The following is a 20,905-nucleotide window of genomic DNA, read 5'->3' as shown; positions in this document are numbered from 1 at the left end:
GGTCCTGTGGCGCAACGGATAACGCGTCTGACTACGGATCAGAAGATTCCAGGTTCGAATCCTGGCAGGATCGACTTTATTTTTTATACTTTTAATATATAAACATCAATTTTAGCTTAAAAACTTTTTCATTTTTAAATTTTAAATGTGTGTCATTTAAATAAAACATTTAGAATAAAATTAAAATTCTTTAATCAAAAGTGAATTTTCTTAACATTAAAATAATTAGATTTAGAAAATGTACTTTTTACTTAATTTTAGCAAATATTTTTAAAATTATTAAACTGTAATTTTTAATTTTTTTATATTACATAAATATGATACAATAAATTCACTTACACTCACAAAATAGAAAAAAATGGTTAAAAACAAAACTGTCTTAAGCTTAAGAAAAAAATGTTAATGTTTTTCATTAAAATTCAAACTTTTGAAAAATTGAAATAGATAAACTAAGTTTATAAGATGGTACAGAAATATTTGATAAGTTTAATAATTTCGAAATATTTCTTTGATTGTACGTCAAATAACCTATTAACTGATTTTGATGAATTTGTAGCATTGAATCAATAAGTAATCTCAAAATAATTGAAAATAAATTTTAAAGAAATGTAATAAGTTAATTCTTAATATTAAAAAAAATAATAAATAAAATTACCAATTTTATATAATAATATTGAGAAAAAATCAATAACTTACCTTAATAATGATAGTGATGTTGATTGAGATGTAGAATAAAAAAGTATAAAAAATAATTTTTTGGTAGGATAGATGATATTTATTCAATAATATCTTAAAATTTTGTTTTTAATTCATTAATTATAATTATTATTGTTTACACTACTGTTTGCTATACTCATACAGGATACCTACAATTATGTCATTAATTATGCGTGAATTCAAAGAATGCGTGAGGTTCGCGCACGGTTGATAAAAATTTTTTTTTACTATTAAAAAATTAATTTTTCTCAATTTTTGCGCGTAATTGCCGTATTTGACTCGAGGATAGAACTATATAATATAATTGTAATTGGACGGCACGTCCTACTTTATTTTATTTGATTTTAAAATTTGTTTCTCTCTACAATTAATTAAAATTATAATAAAAAACAATTAAAAATATATTATATTAAAATAAAATAGTATAATAGTAATATTAATATAATATAATAAAAAATCTTTTTTTTTATCATCATGATTATTAATAAATTTACACTTTAAAAATTCCATTCCTCGAGTCATTTAATTCAATTAAAATTTATCTTGCCCCGCGATTACAATGAGTCGATCACGATATTGCGTCTTAAAAATTTATATTTTTTTTTTATTTTTATAATTATATAATAACTTTATTTATTTTATTCTTAAATTCATCTCTGGTAATCGATAAGTGTTTTAATAAAACCGTAATTTTTTAATGTTTATTTATCTATAAAAATTTAACGGTATTAATTAATAACACAGTCGACAACGCCGTTGTAATACTGCGGATAAGATTCATCCGCAAGACTGGCCTAATTTTCATTGTTTATTACTATTTTATTAATTATTTATTTATTTTTTAATTGTTTTTGTGATTTAATTTTTAGTAATCTTGGAAGTTTATTCCAATAATCTTGAGTTAAAAAAGTCGTTTCTATTACAGATATTTGGCACGTCTTATTTTCTCCAAATTATATTAATAAATAAATTATAATTATATTTGGAGAACAGTCCCAATAAATATATTTGGAACTTGTTAAACGTGCATATATCTATTTCCAATCCATGGATGATATTATTAGTATTTATATTATTATTATTATCATTATCATTATTATATATCTCTTTTAAACGTTTCAAATTCTATTAATATATAAATCCCGCGCGTTTTGGTTATTTAATTAAAAATTTATTTTTTTATTATATTGTTTGTTTTTCATCACTTCTTTACACATTTTAATTAATTATTAAAATCTCGCAGATCTCGTTATTAATTAATAATTACTAATTGATAGTTGATGATAAAAAATACATGACAATCTTTTTAAAATTTTATCGTACGTACATTACACAATTGCGATTGTCTATGTACTGATTTTAATTTTATACTTTTTTTGTTTTTTATTTATTTATTTTTTTTTTATTATTTAAATTCTTAATTATTAGTACGAGATATGTTGACATGAGAATTTCGCGAAAGCCACCATCGCAACGCCTTTTCCTTGATTCCGAAGACTTTTTAATGGAACGAGGGCAAGATACTTTAAGGAAAGATAACAGAAGAAAAATTTATTTAATTATTATTAATTAATATATAACTTAATATAAAAGGAAAAGGGACGAATAAGTGGTTTTATCCGTAGGGACGGTACTGGAATAAGAGATTAATATACATTTATATAAACATATATAGCTATCTATATATCTCGTTCGAGTACACAGTCGCGAAATTCTTTAGTCAGATCGCGAGCTCCAATTACTCGGGGAGAGTTATTGCATGAAATATTGATCTGGATGTTCGGAATCCTTTTCAAACCTCTTGGCCTCCTCCTGCATGCTTTCCTTGATCTTGAGAATGGCTGCTGACTCCGTTTGATCCTGCGAACCAACCAACACCAAGGCCGGTTACACGTAAATCGTCGTGCAACACACCCACACAGGGATTTTTATTTACATTTTGCCGGTTTTTTTTTTTTTTTTCTAAGCAGTATTTGTACTTATTATATAAATTACGAACATTTTTATCCAAGTGAACAGTTTTATAATTTTATTTTGAGATTAATAAACTTTATCATAAATTTTTGCATCTACAAGCTATTATTAAAGGTTGAGAGCAAATTTTTTGAATTACTTGATGACTATTTCTCATTACTTAAAAATGAGTAATTAGAGCGCTTAATATTTATCTTTTAAAATTTAAATCGTGTAACCTTTTTTTTCTAAAAACTGACCTTTACATTTAAATTAAAGAATTTATTTTTTAAATTTTAGATCACAAAAGTCAAAACTTGAAAAATTAAATTGAAAAAGAAAAATTTAAAGATGGCTAAATTTCAAAATTTGAATTTTTTTAAAATCCAATGTTGAAAAATTCGAAACTGAAACTATCTTTGAAATTTATACCAATAATAATAATAAAAATAATAATAATTTATTTTTCGAAATTTCACAAAATTATTCAATTTTTTATCAATTAAAAAAAAAATGTACATGCACTACTCTCTTTAATATGAAATAAAATTGAACTTGCAGTAGAAATTTCAGTCAATCAAATTTTAATACAAAACTGTAATAATAAAAATTAAAACTGTCCACTGATTATTTATCTATATAAAATATATGGTATATTATATTTATAAATAAAAATAAATAGTTTAAGAACTAAAAATCAAAATAATATAAAAATAAAAAATGTTGTTTGTTTATATTTTAAGTCAAATACTGACCGGCTCTTGTGTGTGCCACGCACAGTTGTGGGTGCGTGCTAGGTGTGGTGATGGTGCGTCGGTGGGGTTAGGCTTCGTGAAGAAATAAAAAACGATTTTCTTTCGGGTGGATTTAATTGAGATTATTGTTAAATTTTTTTTCCTCATTTACTTTTTGTTAAGGATTTGATTTAAGGATTTGTAATTGTAATAACAGGGTGCTCTGACCCACAACACATGGACGTTAATGTAAAATACGAAATAAAAAATTAATTTTGAAGTGCCTTTGTTAATTTAAAGGCGGCCTAAGTCCCCCCTAGGCACGCACACCTCACCGATTACAAAAAAAAAATTTTTTTCTTAAATGTTGTGAAAAAAGAAAAAAAGTATGAAATTTAAATTGAAAAATAAAATAAATTCATAGTAATTTAAATTTTTGTCTTACATATGGTTTTTATAAATTGAATTTTTAGTTTTATAATTTTAAAATGAGATTTACTAATTCGCAATCCACAATCGCAATCCGACTCACGCATCCATGTGCTACAGGTCAGTACAGCCTAGTACTATATAAAGCTACCAGATTTTATTATGTATTCAATTTTTTTGATTTATTTATTTTTAAATTTAAAAGCTAAAATTTTATTCAAAATAATTTTGTCTTTAATTATAATCGACGTCGTCTTTTTTTAACGCGACGCAGAACGTGTTTCACGCGTTCCGCAATATTTAAATAAATAAACAATAAAAAAAAAAACAAGTATGAAGGGCTCAGAAAAAATAACATTTAAAAGATTAAAATAAGCTTATATAAATAAATAAAAAGGACAAGGATTGAAAGGTTTTAACGTGACGACGTGAAACACAGTATATATTCAACGAATATAATTAACAAAAAAAAAAAAAAAGAAGATAATGATGAAAATAAATTTTTTATAAATACGCGAAGTAAATAATTAAATAGATAATTATACATGAATACTTCAAGTAGGCAGCACCCTAAGGGATTAATAAATAAAAAAATAAAAAAAACTCAGTTGTCAGTTTCGTAACAGGATTACATTTATTGTCTCGATCTCCCTTAGCGTAGGCATTAAATTTATTTAATAATTAATTGTAGCTTACAACTTGGGAGTTTATTAAGTAAACGATAATAATAAAGGTCCGTTTACACTTCAAGACTTAAGTTTTTATTTATAGTTTTAAAAATAATATTAAGTTTAAATGACTATTAATTAATTAAAAGATCATAGTATTAATAATAGTTATAATTTACAATAATAAGTTTAATAATAAAAAATGACTTTCCAGATCACGATAAATCTTGGAACGTAAGCGTACCTTCGACGTCGAGTATATTAAATAGAATTTAATTTTGTAGTTAATAAAAAAAAAATAATAAAGAAAAATGTATTATTTATAGTTTTTTTATTTAATTATTTTCCATCAAGAAAAAGAGCTTTCAAGACGATATTTCGGACCAGCATTTGTTATTTCAAATAAAACGACAGAAATTATTATATTTATAACGTAATGTAAATATATAATTATACTTTAAATCGAAATTCTTAAATTATATCAGTCTCGACCAACGGGGGAAAAAAATAGAGAAAAATGAGCGCCATGCATTGCGGCATAAATAATTAAAAATAACCAGTCCAAAATTTCGTACTTGCACTCAACTATGTTTCTGTATATTTTACATTAAATCGGTAATTATTTATATAGATATTTTTAAACGATTTATAATACGTAATAGCAGCACAGCATAGTCTGGTACTGACCTATAACCACCTGCGGACGGAGTTTTTCTAATATTGTTTTTGTTTTTTTCAAGTTATTACTTTTTCTAATCAACTTTATTCCCTAATTATTTTAATCAGTTAATTATGCTTTATAAATTTAATTTAAATTAAATATGTTAATTTATATTTATTGGAAATAAAGTTTGTTATAATTTCATTATTTATTCATTCATTCATTAAGGTTCAGTACTCACATTACGTGTCTTATATGTATACAAAAATAGTAACGTATTTTTAATATTATATAACATTTTTCTTACTATTTAAGTATCTATTATTCAAGTTAATCCGGCAACGTTATTATTTTTATTTATTATTTTATTATTTCAATTATAATAAACTCGCAGTAATTCTACTAGTGTATACTTAATAAATCGCGTTAAAAAAATTACTAATTTATTTCAAAATAATGATTACTAATATTATTTCGTCATTTAAAATATACAATTATAGGCTTTGTTTGTTCAATTAATTATGTAATGGTTATTAGTAATATATATAAAAAATATGTACATACATTGCTACATATATGGTCTTGAAAAATTTTAATTAATTAAATAAAAATATCATTAATAACCGTTATGGCATTTATTTTTTTGTTTATTTTATAAAAAAGTAAACAAGCTCCAAAAAATTCATGCTGTTATTCATTTTTTTATACAAATATAAATTGAATCGTGATTAAGAATGATAGTTGTCGTTTAAAATATTTACAATTAGTAATTGTGTGAAAATAAACGTACATAATAATGTGTCCTTAAGCACGATAAAACGATTAATAAATTTTTAACATAGACAATAATTCATTGATTATTTAAATTGTTGTTTGTTAATAATATTATATTATTTAATTAGTTATTTATTATTATTACTGATTATTAATCGCAATTAATAGACGATTAAAATAAACACAGCGCGCAGTTTAATTATCAACTTTTTAAATGACGATAAAGACGTCGATTGTACTTTTAAAACATATCTGTTTGTTTTTTTGTTTTTTTTTTTCTTTTCGTTAATAAGTACAAATTATAATAATTAATTAACTTATAAAAAAATTAATTGAGCAATTAAGCGGCAAGATACTTTTTTCTTTTAATGCTATTTTATCGCAAGAGTGTAGAGCCCACTAGGTAATTGTGACGCGTAAGTTGCCGATTATTATTATTAATATTATTATTTATTAATTATTTTTATAATTATAATTAATTGATTAATTAAGTGCATTCCCGATTTATTCATCTTTTAAAACGGGACTTTGTTAATAGAAGTGAGCAAAAATTGGAGGGATTGATTCTCTCGTACCAGTTTTGTGATTACATTAAAGAGTATTGATTATTCAAATATAAAAAGTAAAAAAGAAAAAAAATAAATGCACAAAAAAATAGACTAGAATCTTGAATATTTTAATTTTAAAATTGATTATTGAACTATTTAAAAATTTATTTTTCTTTGAATATTTGTTTTAATAATTAGTTTTATGTTTTCAAATCTTTATTACTCTTAAATGTATTTAAAAACTGGTAATTAATTATTAACCTTTACGCCATATTTTAAGTTATTAAGAACTATATAATATCATTATTTTTTCTCTTAATATTAAGAATGTTAAATCTTAATAAAAAATATTTTTTTTTTCATAAAATAAATAATTTTATTATTTCAAAGCAACTATTAAAATCTACGGTATAAAGGTTAATATAGTAAAAATTAAAAATTAATACTACAGGGAAAACACGTACAAAAAAATTAAAGAATAAAATTATGCGACAAAATCAACTATGATTACAAAAAAAAAAAATAAACAACCTTTCGTAAATCAGGCACCATCGCTTATGAACTAATTGTCTAATAAATATAAATAAAGAAAAAAATAGTCCGCGGTAATTAATCATTATAATAACGAACGCTAAGTAATTTCACAATCAAAGGTGTAAATTAATAATAAAAGATTAAGTAAAACAAACAAACGAAAAAAAAATGGAAAATAATAATTAGCAACCTTGCGAGTATTAAAAAAGCATTTACATAGTTTTTTTGTTTGTATGGCGTTAATGGCAATTCAATAACTGTTAATAATTGTTGTTAAGTTTCTTAATACTAACAGGGATATTTAAAAAAAATTGGCAAAAATAACAATGTATTGTACATTTTGCATAAGTCTTAACTTGTCGCGAATATCATTTTAATTCATTATTATTTTTTGTTCTTTTTCTAATTATACTGTGCAGTTATTTATTTATTTATTCAGTTTTGTTTTTAATTTAACTTTAAACTAAAATATTTCTTATCAGGAGAACTTATTCGCGCTGAATCCTTCCTCTCACTGTGGGTAAAACCCGGTGTCTATTGATCTCGTAGCTGGATCCAAGGCGATTTGATTTAAAAAAACTGTCGAGAATAGAGAACGTGCACGAATGCGGTTACTCTGATAATTATTTATTTAAATAAACCCGGCAATTATTTTAAATTTTATTTCAAATGCAAATCGCGATTTATATTAGAGTTAATTTATTAATAAATTATTTATCTGTCATTCCGTAAATATAAATAGGCATATTTAAGCCATGAGTATCGATCGTGTATCCAAATTATTAATATTATATGCAGCAGTAGATATTTATAATTAATTGATTAATCAAATTTGGATTAGTTGTGAATTAATAATTTGAAAATCTATGGATACCTGATCGATCTTTTAATGCGTAAATTTTATTTATTTATTTATGAATGCAATAGCTACCACACCAGTATCAGTTATTAACGAGAGCCTAGTGATAATAATTATTTAAAAAATTAAAAAATATAATAATAATAATAATAAATAAAATCTAATGATACTGTATTATTTTTAGAAAAAATAAACGCGTTATAGTAAAATTAGCAATTGCGACAAAAAGACCTTAATGATGTAAGCAATGGTTATATTGTTATATAATAAAAATAAAAAAAAAATTATTTTTTTTTTTTATTTAATATTGTTGGATTGCATGCGTATTAAGTTCTACGCGAATACGTAAGACCGTGGATTGTGAATTGATTGCAAAAAAATGAAAAAAAAAATAAATAAAATAATAAATAAATAAATAAAGATTTATATAAAAGTTAATAATATAACCTGGCGATACTTACGTTTTCACCGGGTCCACCAAATCCACTTAGGTTATAATCACCCATTCCGCTGCCACTGTCTTCTCGCGGTGTACCAGGGCCACCATTCGCTGGACTATTTTTCATACCGTCGAGACCATCTCCATTCAATACTGGGCCCATTGTATTAGGCCCCATTGGGCCCATAGGTCCACCTTCTGGTCCCCCACTCATTGGAAAATCCTGTTAATAATAATTTACTTGTAAACTTAATTTATTGTATTTTATTCAACTATCAAGTACTAAAGAGTTAAAGATTGTTTGCTGACGGGTTTATTTTATATGATTACTAAAGCTTAAATTAAACATTTAATAATTATAAAAAAATACTTACGCCAGGCATATTGCCTCCAGGTACTGGTTTCATCATTGTGTACATATTTTCACCGCCACTATTGCTGCTATCTTGCGGACTTGGCATTATTGGCGTACCTGGACCTGGAGGTCCTGTCGAACCAGGTGGCCCACCATAATTACCAGGTGATGATGATGAATAGTTCATAGGCTTTAAATTGTAATAAAATGATAAAATTGTCATCTTATTGGTTGTAATCTAACAAATAAATTTTATTGATTTAAACTTACTGTTGATGTGTTTGGTTGCCATTGTGGTCTACCAGGTCCTGCCATGTTCATAGGTGGCATACCAGGACCTCCAGGTCCTCCAGGACCTAAACTACTGTTTGGTGGTGGGCCTCGCATACCTGGGCCATAATTACCAGGACCCATTGGTCCCATTGCTGGCCCACGAGGTGGATTCATTCGTGGATTCATTGGATTCATACCCGGCGGACCTACAGAAAAATTCAATATTAATTTTAATTCTATTCAATTATACATTTGGTGATACATTCAATATTTATTATTGTGCTACACAGATTTTGAGTTTTTGTTAATACTGTCACTAATTTGATACTATGATTGGATGTTAAAGCGTGTCTAGATTCATACATTAAAAAGTACGATTATTAATAAAATACACAATGGCGTTTGGATGTCAGGCATTGTTTATTGAATCTAAAGAATAAATTTTTAACCAGAGTTTTGGAAGTAAGTAACGGAATTCCATGCTTTAAAACAAACAATAATTAATACAAAATTCGATAAAAATGTGGATGTAGCGTGAAATGAATTGCAATGAGGCATTGAATAAATGAAACCACAAAAAGCTTATGTTTAAAAATGAAAGCAAATACTCTGGTTATTTTTTAATTTTATTGGATGCTCTATAATCGAGTATAATTTTTTCAAATAGAAGCGTATTATTTTTTAATTAAATATCTATTGTTCCTTTACAGGAAAAAATGTGTTTTGTGCGGGTATGTAGGATAAGTAGTTACAATTGTTTGCTATTAAAAATTTTTTATAGTAGTACTAATGATGTGCGTGATTAAATTATTTTAAGCATAAGTAAACGAGCTTGTGTAATTAATAAAAACACAGAATTAAATAAAAATACAAAAAAAGTAGGCAGAAGAGGAGAAAATAAGATGGTAGGCTCGACAATGTAATTGTGTGTATGATTCGATTGGTGGGTTGGTTTCCTACCTTGCCACCCTACAAACTCTCCAGCTTCGCCTGAGGAACACAAGAGCACACATTAGTACGGCAGGTAGGTAATATAATAGTAAGGTCGAGTTGATTGCTACAAACTCTTATTTTCTACAGTGGCATAGTGATAAAAAAAAAAAATAAAAAACAAATATACTATTGCATTATTATTCAAGGGATCAAATTTTGCTGTAAATTCGTATTTTTTTGTACAAAATTTATTTATAAATAGTATTTATCAATTATTAATACTAATCAATGCTATGCCACTGTCTTATAGACTATTAAAAAAACCAATCCATTCCAAATCACAGCAATTCAACCTTTTGATAAATTATATTTGATTACTGAATAAAAATCATTTATTGCTGTATCTATAATATATAAAATGAAATGTTTTAGATTTTATTTTTTAGTAAAATTAATTTTTAAATTTAATTATGATTAATATTTTATCTCGATACACATGCGACTAAATCATTCTTCTTTCGTTATGCTTGCCAATACTTTTAATAAAAAATAATTAAAATAATAAACGTAAATCAACTGACAAAAAAAAAATGTAATATTAATTAATTCTTACCTTGTCTATTAGGATCCATATTATTTGGCATCATTGGTTGACCTGGTGGCTGTAATAAAAATAATCAATCAATTAATTGATATAAATGTAAATTAAAAATTGAAAATATAAATGAAAAACACTTACTCCGTTGAAATCATTTCCCATTTGTGGCATACGTACTCCAGGTCTAGGTCCTGAAGGATATCTAGGTCCCATAAACTGTAACAATAAATAACACATATAACTTCTTTTCATCAACATTAAAACCTATAAATAAATATGTTATTTAAAGAATATATGGGTATTTATTAGATAAATAGATATACATATTTTTTTAATTTGTAAGTTGTGCAATTATAATTTTTAAAATTGTTATGACTTTAACTTAATTGTTTCAATAAAAGTAGATATTTACTCGCGTACTGTTAAAAAAAAAGGTTCACACTCTAAGGAGAATGCATTATCAATTCTATTTTTATAAATATCAAGTGTTGTAAATGAAAAATATTTATCGTTACAATATACAGGCTTAGGATTTTCTTAGCAAGGGGCAAGATGCTAAATTATTATTTATTAATTAATTAATAATTAAAGGAACAATGCAATTGTGTGTTTAGTTAACACTGGAAAAGTGTATGTTATTACTTTTAATTCATTTCCTGTCTTACCTTTTTCGCATAAGTGTATTTATGTTTAAGCATTAATAGTTTTTATGAATCTGCGTTAGTGCACAAAAGCCGTATTTATGTTTCTTACCTTCATTTCAGGGTATTATTTAATGTTTTATTGTTTATTATTATTATTAGATAATATTAATATTAATAGTAACAATAATTATTATACTTAATAAATAATATGTATTTATACTATTTGTTGGAACGAAAAACATAAAACAAATAGGAAATGATCTTATTAAATGTGTTCTTAATTGCTACGTGAATCAATCATTTCATTTGAATAACATACACTGAATTACATTCGCTAATTGATTGAATGAATAAATGAATGAATGATGATTGAAGCACGTGACAATTGACAAGTATTGTTAGTAAAGAAAAGTAAGCAAGTTAGTAAATAAAAACACCAATACCGGTATTGGAATAATATTAAATGACGAATGGTTATTGATGTGATATGAGTGATAGTTTTTGATAATGTGTGAATGTGTTGAATGAGGCTTACCTGAGTGGTCATCATCTGCGAGTGTGGGGGCGGGGGTGGCTGGGGGTGCTGGGGAGATGGCTGTGATGAGGGGTGTGTGGGCGGAGATGGTCGCATTGTCGAGTTGTTCTGCAACAAGCAATGCAAACGACAGACATGTAGCAACACTGCGATCCAGGCAACAACTATACTAGAAAGGCTTTTTTTCAAATTTAGTTTTTTTTTCTTTTTAGGAAAAATGATTTTGTGTTAAAAAAATTTCTTAGATCGAAATTTGTTTAGTAACTCGTTATTAATACTATGTTACATACACAATTAACATTATTAACTTGTAAGAAATAATTTTTTGAAAAAATAAAATTTTAAGACCAATAACTTTAAAGCAAAGTGTCTGTATGAAATAATGATTTTAGCGATTAAAATTATTTGAAAACAATTCAAAAAAATAAATTTTTTATGAAAAATTAGTTTCTTACAAAATTAATATTTAATAATATAATATTTGACAAATAATGATTTGGTTGATTTATAAACAAGATTTAATTATTTAAGGTAATGCATACAAAATATTTAATAATTAAATAACATTATTTGTATATAGTACCTTAAATAAATGAATATGATAAATTCAGAAAATATACAGTTAATTAAATAATTATAATTTTTATAACTGTACATTTTACTGAACTCTGACATAAGGAACCGAGCAAGCAATATTTTGTGCAAATCCTGTCGACAATAAAACTGTTTTTGTTAAAAGTAGATATAAATGAAACAATTTTGAAAAAAGTACCTTAACTTTGATCAATACGTACAAATAATTTAATAAAAATATTAATAATCTGCTAAATAAATCACTATTTATGACGTGGATCACATTGAAAAAAAAAAAAAAATATGATCTAGTTTCTAGGGCGGCTGTATTTTGATAGTGTAATCCCAAGAGCTTGACTTTTATTAGTTACATTAAGGTGATCCATTTCTTTTGTTTTTTATTAAATCATCAACTAATTCCCAAATTTAATAACGTATAGACAGGTATTTGCTTGAACTAATTTCTATAGTGAATAAGGGCTATTATCTAATATCTAAAAAAAATTTGATTTGGTAAATAATTCCTACATTGAGTCCATGTAGCAGAGAAATAGAATAATAAAGTGAAATGACCAGTGCAAGTATTTATATGTAAATATGTATATTTTAATATACCACTCAAACAACTTTTGTTTATCATTCAAATTTAAAACCTTTCAATGAATAATTTAGGAAAAATTCTTTACGCAAAGATTCTTTATTTTTAATCATTCAAAGATTTCAAAGTTGAATAGAATTGTTTACAGTGATGTACTTATATATACGTATAATACGTAAGATTCAGGTACATAGCAAAGAAAATAATAAATACAAAATAGTGGTGTCAAGCATGGCAATTTGGAATTTACACTTGTTTCAAAACTATCCCTACACTATAACTTAATAATTTACAAATAATAACAAACATAATGACGATTTAATCACTTAATTACTAATAAATAATTTACCAAATATCAAGTACTTAAAACTACAGCCTGCCTCCTAGAGTACTAGGCATCGACGTATTTATATATGTATAATATTTAAAACTTGAATAAATATTTTGAGTACACAATAGCTTTGTATAGCAGGTGTAGAAAATAATTCAATTGAATGAGAAGTTATTTTTTGAATAATAACCAGATTTGAATCAAGTGTAACTTTTAAAATTCAGTAAATGAAATGTATCGTCATATCTTGAAGATAGAAATATAATTATTAAAATTTATATGTAATTATAACAAGGCCTCATTTTTTGAATTAATGCTGTCAGAAAAATAAATTTCAATTAAATCCATATTCCCCAGAGACATTCACAAATTATAAAATTATTTATGTACAATATACAACGTGCATCGTATGTAGGGTGAAGCCTTTTTTTTATATAATTGCATCCCGATATGACCCACCAAACGACAAGCATCAAATGAAATTGATATTTATCATGACAGACCGCACAGAGAATAGTTTCTTAATTAACAATTGTTTTTTTATTCCCAATTTGTGATTAAAACAGTGACAACATGTGAATTTTAATTTGAAGAAGTTAAAATTAATAGAGTACGAGGTTTAAACAAATCTTCGAGCTGAAACTGAGTTGAGCTTGAACAGTGTTAATATTGTTCTTTTAGAAGAAATATATAAAAAAAAGAAAAATACAATTTGCTTTATCACATACCCGTTCAATTTTAACTCCGTCAATTATTATAACTAGACAAAAAAATAAATAGTAACGTGTATAAGATAATAGAATAATTGTCAATTTACTTACGGGAAAAAATCCAGGAGGTATTGGACCACCAGGCATACCATCATTTGGTGGCATCTGTCCAAGTGGTGATGGTGCTGGTCCGGCATTCTAAAATTATTTTATTTATTCATTAAAAATTAAAAATACTATCAATATAACTATAAAATATATCGCTCAAACGTATAAATCAATATTGTACATTATAAATAATAATAAATTCAATAGTTAATAGTTAGTGAGTTATTAATGAACTTATGACATTAGAGATTAATTGATAAGTTATCAAGCTCAGTAATGCTGATATTGATGTGTTATAAATTTTAGTAAGCAACGATATTGAAAGTCAAGAATAATTCATTAAATCAATAGTATTTATTATTATTGTTATTATTATTTATAATGTTTTTAGTAATTTATACTTACGTGAGCTATTCCATTAACGCCATAACCACTGTTTACAAATCCCTAGAAAATAGAGAACCCATTAGTTGTCATGCAACCGCCAATAGTTCCTCGTTTTATTATAAAAATTTTTTTATTTTGTTTATAGTGCAGATTATAATGATCAGATGATTAATGATAATTATTAAAATAATAGTTCAACTCACATAATCATGGAAAGCTTTGGCCTCACTACTGTGTTCACACGAGTCACGTCGTTCAGGTGCTGCACAATATAAATCCCAGAATACGCTGTAAAAATCAATTCAAATAATTAATTAATTATAATAAATTATTATTATAAATAATTATACTTATTGAATAATTCTTGAGTTTAACTTACCACCACCAAGAATGCAGGAATCCCGGTGGTTCCCCAAGTGTTATATTTTTTTCCCATCGTATCTGTAAAATAAAAAAAATAAATTAGTGTTCCTTCCTTGAAACATTATATATTTTAATTTTTTCATCAAACACGAATAAGAGCATAAAAAACAATCTGTTAAACTTTAAGGATGTAGTACTGAAGAACTTAATTTAAAATTTATTTTTTTCTTTTTATAATAATATAGAATGATATTGAATTATTTTTACTTTTTATTGAAAATTTAAGTATTTCTTACACTTGATTAGAATATATCTAGAATATATCTGAGGCTTTAAGTTTTGCTCTTGGGATATTAAATTATTAAAAATAAAAATTACCTCCGACAGGAAAGTTTGTGCAGCTTTTTGTGCGCCAACATGCAGCAAATATTCGTAAACATACAGAGCTAATCTGGAACAATAATAGACAAAATTAAAAACAATTCTACTACGAAATAAAACAAAATTTAAATATATTTAAAATGAATACTAGTATATTACATGTTATCAGTACAATATGAGAGTTGAAGAAGCTGAAGGTGTATGAAGATGAGGATGAGAAGGATGAAGGGAGAGCAAGGATAAGTAGCAAGTATGTAACCACGAATTCATGGTAATTGTCCAATAATTTCCGCTCTGCTTGAGGTGCATTTAATCGGTCGAGTGTCAACGACCCGGCGTCATTTCTAACGGAATATATATATCCACGGTTTTAAAACCACAGAACAAGTAAGAAACGGCATCATCACACGGGGGGGCGTCTTGGACGAACAAACGTCCGACGAACGTAAGCGAAAACAACATTAACAATTTGCGTGAGAAAAGAGAGGATGGAGAAAGGAACAAAATTATACATATATACAACACTACAGCTAGTGTTGTGTAGTATGTAGTTGGTTATCTGGAACATAGCCAGGGGTGCTCAATCTCAGCCTACTGTCACGTGTTTAATATTGTTGTATTATATATGTATATATTTAAGAGTGTAAATCAGAGCACATATATTATATCTGAATAGTTATCCCGAAGTGACAGCGATTAAACTAAAAAAAAACTGCCTCTAGTTTGTCAGATATAGTGTTTTGACATCTCAACTTTTCACACTGTCAGTTAAACATCAGCTCTCAATCCGCATGTTTATGTTTATCAATTTTGTTTAAACAAATAATATTTTATATTCATTTATCTACAAAATCTCGATAATGCGCATGGAAGTATAAACATGTCGGCTGAACCCGGCACCTTTGCTCCAAAATAAACAACACGATTCCGTTCGTTATAATATAATACAACATTGTTTATATTAATTTTGGCTCAATCCTGAAATAAATAAATGAAAAATTAATAAATTGTAATAATTAATAATAAACTTACTTTTCTCTGGCTTGACTGTCCGAAGGTACTGCGGAACCCTTGCCCTTTGCGTACATCGTAGTATTTACTTATAAATCTCCAAAATATAAATATATAATACAATTACTACGTATGTAAATAAATATATCAAGTTTATATTTATGGCGTGGGAGCCAGACACTAAAGTCCTTAACTTATTGTAAAATAATACCCACAGAAATTAATACAAGGAACGTCGTGTTTAGTCTTCTCAATGTTAATAAAATAAGAAAAAAACTAACCAACAAAAACAAAAAAAAAAATAAATAAAATAAAAACTATTTAATTAATAAAATCCCTAATTTATCCTGTGTACTTGATGGTATAAATATTAAAACACGCGTCACACAGGTACGTTGTTACACCAATTGTCCTCTCTCTCACTTGTACCAATAGCTATACAACTCCTCATGGCTTCGTTTGCGGGTTAAACTCCGCTGGACAAGCACACTGTATCGTCATCGTATGAAAACGATGACGATTTGTCGACAGCAATGCTACTAGTGTCTCAAAATATCGAAACTAATTAATGATAAAAATAATAATAATGATGATAATAATAATATTAGTAGTAGTAACAATGCTTGCAGTTACTAGTGGTGTTTGTTGTAATTATTAATAATAATAAACAATAATAAAACTATATGTTGATGAGGACGTCAATGGATACGACGTCGACTAGGACAACGGCAACGAGGACTAGTTGCTGCTGATTATTCCCCGGCGACGCTCTCTATGTTTAATCCGTGGAAGAGGGCGACAGTGAACCTATTGCTATTCTGCTTCCTAGCTAAACTATCTCCCTCAGTTATATATATTTAACTGTCTCGCTCTGGCCTTAGTAAATTTATCCTCTTCTCACTCAAACTCAGTATTTCTGTCCTCGTTCATTAGCTCTGTCTTTCTCTTACTCTCTAACTCACGTTCCGGCACGTTGCTTTCGTCTCGTTCTCTCCACAAACCACCACTGCAAGTAAGTATTTATAATATTAATATTTATTTCATTCAAATAATTTATTGTTACTTATCACTTATCACTTATGGTTTTATATATTACAGTACTATTTATTATTTATTTGTTATACGCGTCTCTGACACGTCACTGTAGCAAAGTTACGCCTCTCTCGGTCACTTCACTTTGTCGTCGCACCTTACTTCACCGCGCTACCGCCACCGCTTTCGTCTCCTCTCCTCTTCACGCTGCTATACTCTGAAATACAACACACGCACACTTTTAGTATACATACATGCTTATATACACTCAATCTAGAAACATACACTATACTCACATATATTTATATTTATACGTGTGCAGACATATTCACTTGGACGCCATCCATACTACCAGGCTACGTCCCTTACCGCGTTGTCCACCACCCCTCAACTTCAAAAACCCTTCACATATATATTTTAAATGCGTATACGTATACACGTGTATATAAATGCCTGAGTACGACGCGCACGCCACTATTGTGCATGTAGTATATATCAGAGTCGTTTTCTCTCTTCTTTCGATGGTCTTCTTCTCTAGGGGTGTAGAGGTATAATAACTATATATATATACTTGCATATATACGTGTATAAATAAAATACACTGAAAAATTCGTAATCACAGACACGCGTTTTCTGCTGTTCGTTTATGTAAAAATAAAAATGCGCATGTGCGGTAATTTTAACTGCGCGCGCATTCATGACTTCAAGGTCCAGGTCCGACAGACGTTCAAGGTATTTTAGCGCCCTTTTGCAGAAATTTTTACAACTAAGTTTTTTTCTTCTCAAGTATTGTTATAAATTTCATGAAAATTCCAGGAACATAATTGATTTTTATAAGTTATTATTTAAATAGCTGGACATAAAAATTTGAGAAATTCGAATTTGGCGGGTTTTTTTTTTCTTTTTTATTTGAATTTGGAGGTCGAGTATGCGGGATTTGTTTATTTATGTAGTACATTCCTGATAGGAAAGAAGAGCTTTGATTGGTAGAAAATATTTTCAGTGTTTGCATGTGTGGTATGTGAATTACGTGTGTAAGTGAGTTGAGAGTAGTGAGGAGTATGAGTCGGTAGTGCACACGGACACATTTCAGTCACGGGTTCACCCACGGAGATTTTGTATGATATAGGTATAGACTGAGTGGAAATACTGAAGGCGGGAGGTACGAGGACCAGCGAGTTTAGCCGACGCGAAATACCCGACAATTGACGAGGCGTCGAGGGGCCGGATAAGGGAGACATTGGCTGTTCTCATGGGTGTACAGCTTCCCCTTTCTCATTTTTCTCGAGCAATCGATATATATATTATTCCGGCGAATAATTATTTCAATTTAGATTTTTTTTCATTTTAAAAATAAATTCCATCCGTATCCCTCTATTTGGGTTTCATCGAAATTGATTCGATGTCAATGTCAGTTCCAACCCGCAGCGAGTTATTATTATGTCTACTATTCATTATGTTTTGATTTGATATATGTATTTAAAATAAAAGCATGTATGCAGTTTGTTAGTATTGTATATATTTATATATTGCATGAGTAAAAAATAATGAATGAAATTCCTTGCAGGATTTTTACTACACACATTCAATTGAGGAGTAAAAGTTGTACAATATCTTATATGGATGGATGGACCAGGTACTATAACATGGGAAGAATTTGTTGAGAATGCGAAAAGTTTTGCCCGAGTTTCAGATGAAATTTTGGACAGTTGGGAACTCCGTGGTGACAAGGTACAAGCCGATCGATAGAGGAATGACTCGCCGGGAACTGCACTATATGAATATACCTTTTTTCTCTTTTTATTCGTATGCGCACTTTCTCTCTCGTTTGTGCACATGCGTTTTTAAATCAAACATTTTTTATATTCGCTGTCATCAATTATATTATTATTATTTTTTATTGCTATTATTAACTTTTTTTTTTTTAGGATGTACCTGCTCAGGCTTATTTAGCACGTCGGGTAAAGACCTTTGTAACACGAGACTACTTAGATTATCAGGATAATGTCGAATCTACAAAAAAATTAATTAAAAAGGATGGGCTTAATGATGATGATGACTTAAATGCTGTTGATGATCCTTTCGAAGCTAAAAACAATTTAGAAGTCCCATTTATCACGGAACATCACATACTTTGGTCCATGAGTTATAGCGTACCTGTACTATTCTTCAATGCTTGGATCTCTGGTATGTATAAAAATGTCAATTTTATGATTTTTACCGTATATTTGTTGTATAAAAAATATTTAGTATTACTCTACTTTGACGACTAGCCTCGATGCCCGGTAAGTACGATCGGCACTAGACCTTAATCCGCGAAAGTGCTGCTTCAGAGTACTGATTTCGCGAAAATAACTAACAGATCGATAAATTTTTTTTGTTTTTTGAGAGATTATTTTTGATGTAGAACTGCTTTTGTGTTGTTATACATATGTACATGCACTTACAGTTCATTTGCATTATTGTAATGTATCGTTATCAATTTCAAATTTCTGACGATTAACTTTCAATATAAAAATGTTTATTTTAAATAATTAATTCAATCGTTTAATATTGATGTAAGTAAATTAAAAACTGCAATCGTGAAAAATAATGAATTAAAAAAATTTATTAGACTTTCCGGGAGTCAATCCTATTAACGTCGAGTTAGCACACAAGCTTGTACATCACAATGATACGAGTCTGGGATATACCGAGTTGTCACAGGCGATTCATCCGATTCTCGGTACGCCGTTTCTTCAGCTTCATCCTTGTATGTCGAAGGAATTAATTCAAAATACATCAAAGAGGTAAAAAATTAATTCATGTTGTTAAGGATTTTTCTTTTTACTAGAAAAAATTACTAATTAATTCTCTATATAATCATTTTGCAGCAAAAATAAATTGGTAAGCTGGCTCAGCGCTGTGTCACCTGCTGCATTAAATCTACAAATTGGAAATGAGTATTTCAAGCTAACGAATTCCGATTATTAGTTAATAATTACTGGAATTATTATGCTGATAAAAAATTTTAGTATCTGATAATTCTTTTGATCAGTTAAATTGATTTTATAATTAATTGAATAATATATTACTCATATAGGAATATATGTCATAGAAGATCAGATATACATATAAATAAATCAATCATTCATTGCTCTTTCTACATATGTACAAAATAGTACCAGGACAACCGCCATCGATGCGTTTGCAAATGATGAGATTATTGATCCTATGAGTGAATGCGCGTGTCTGTTTTATCATTATACATATATTTGTTACGTGAATAGAATCCTGCACTTAGATTTTTGAATTACATGCTGATAGATTTGACACAGTAAGATTTTTTTAAAAATAAAATTTCTGAATTAATTCTGAAAACGATAAAAAACTTTTTATTTTATTTTTTAACTTTTTTAGGAACTTTTATTTTTCAAATGAATTCAAACAATTGCATTGTGTTACTGTGAACTTATATTCTATTGAAAAAAAAACCGCGAATAAAATCATCTCTTCTCACAGTCATTACATTAAAAAAAAAAAAAAAAAAAAATTATGTACTTATTTATTGACTAAATTTTTTAACTCATTAAATTTATTTATATAATAAATTTCCGTAATTGATATTTAAAAGTCGTCAAGTTCCATTATTTATTTTAATTATCAAGAAAAAAAAAGAAATAAAGACAGCGAAAAGGAAAGAAGAAAAAGTCCGATAATAATTAAAAAATAAGAGAGGATTTGTGAATAATATCATCTACACGGATTTTAAAGAGAA

The 20,905-nt window shown here is 27.4% G+C and overlaps 2 protein-coding genes and 1 non-coding gene across 13 annotated transcripts; 2 read left to right on the top strand and 1 right to left on the bottom strand.

Annotated features, from left to right (window-relative positions):
* Window positions 1-73, top strand: Trnar-acg. The gene has a single exon. It is a non-coding gene; the product is annotated as a tRNA-Arg (tRNA).
* A 1,991-nt stretch (window positions 74-2,064) lies between these two features.
* LOC123259350 (single-stranded DNA-binding protein 3) lies at window positions 2,065-16,447 on the bottom strand. Of its 7 annotated transcripts, none has more exons than XM_044719784.1 (14): window positions 16,138-16,447; window positions 15,103-15,175; window positions 14,741-14,802; window positions 14,565-14,649; window positions 14,380-14,421; window positions 13,978-14,064; window positions 11,655-11,762; window positions 10,617-10,691; window positions 10,491-10,539; window positions 9,905-9,934; window positions 8,942-9,150; window positions 8,691-8,861; window positions 8,339-8,539; window positions 2,254-2,577 (listed from the first exon to the last, which is right to left on the bottom strand). In XM_044719784.1, exons 1-14 carry the CDS (start codon window positions 16,191-16,193, stop codon window positions 2,470-2,472), a joined length of 1,356 nt encoding a protein of 451 aa, XP_044575719.1. In that variant the 5' UTR covers window positions 16,194-16,447; the 3' UTR covers window positions 2,254-2,469. The 7 variants fall into 7 exon arrangements, with proteins under 7 accessions (XP_044575722.1, XP_044575719.1, XP_044575720.1 ...); XM_044719788.1 differs by lacking the exon at window positions 2,254-2,577 and adding an exon at window positions 7,323-7,597; XM_044719787.1 differs by lacking the exon at window positions 14,380-14,421 and having other exon boundaries at window positions 2,065-2,577.
* Window positions 16,448-16,995: 548 nt separating this feature from the next.
* LOC123259364 (ubiquitin-like-conjugating enzyme ATG10) lies at window positions 16,996-20,661 on the top strand. 5 transcript variants are annotated; one of them, XR_006508220.1, is made up of 6 exons: window positions 17,612-17,696; window positions 18,716-18,879; window positions 19,077-19,335; window positions 19,763-19,937; window positions 20,022-20,464; window positions 20,548-20,661. XR_006508220.1 is itself a non-coding variant. In XM_044719813.1 (5 exons), exons 2-5 carry the CDS (start codon window positions 18,772-18,774, stop codon window positions 20,119-20,121), a joined length of 642 nt encoding a protein of 213 aa, XP_044575748.1. In that variant the 5' UTR covers window positions 16,996-17,128; window positions 18,716-18,771; the 3' UTR covers window positions 20,122-20,523. The 5 variants fall into 5 exon arrangements, 4 of the variants coding, with proteins under 4 accessions (XP_044575748.1, XP_044575747.1, XP_044575750.1 ...); XM_044719813.1 differs by lacking the exons at window positions 17,612-17,696; window positions 20,548-20,661 and adding an exon at window positions 16,996-17,128 and having other exon boundaries at window positions 20,022-20,523; XM_044719812.1 differs by lacking the exon at window positions 20,548-20,661 and having other exon boundaries at window positions 20,022-20,524.
* The last annotated feature ends 244 nt before the right edge of the window (window positions 20,662-20,905 follow it).

Source organism: Cotesia glomerata, linkage group LG2, assembly GCF_020080835.1.
Source record: "Cotesia glomerata isolate CgM1 linkage group LG2, MPM_Cglom_v2.3, whole genome shotgun sequence".
In the NCBI taxonomy this organism is placed as follows: Eukaryota; Metazoa; Arthropoda; class Insecta; order Hymenoptera; family Braconidae; genus Cotesia; species Cotesia glomerata.
The sequence above is the reverse complement of the archived record's forward strand: the minus strand, read 5'-3'. Positions and strand labels throughout refer to the sequence as shown.

Bases quoted from the DNA above. Each gene is read 5' to 3' on its own strand.
- LOC123259364 (XM_044719812.1), top strand. From the start codon at position 18,772: ATGGATGGACCAGGTACTATAACATGGGAAGAATTTGTTGAGAATGCG. The intron at 18,880-19,076 runs GTACAAGCCGAT...TTTTTTTTTTAG, and splicing joins GGGAACTCCGTGGTGACAAG to GATGTACCTGCTCAGGCTTA. The intron at 19,938-20,021 runs GTAAAAAATTAA...ATCATTTTGCAG, and splicing joins ATTCAAAATACATCAAAGAG to CAAAAATAAATTGGTAAGCT.
- LOC123259350 (XM_044719784.1), bottom strand. From the start codon at position 16,193: ATGTACGCAAAGGGCAAGGGTTCCGCAGTACCTTCGGACAGTCAAGCC. The intron at 14,422-14,564 runs GTGAGTTGAACT...TCTATTTTCTAG, and splicing joins CCAAAGCTTTCCATGATTAT to GGATTTGTAAACAGTGGTTA. The intron at 14,065-14,379 runs GTAAGTATAAAT...AAATAATTTTAG, and splicing joins GCGTTAATGGAATAGCTCAC to AATGCCGGACCAGCACCATC.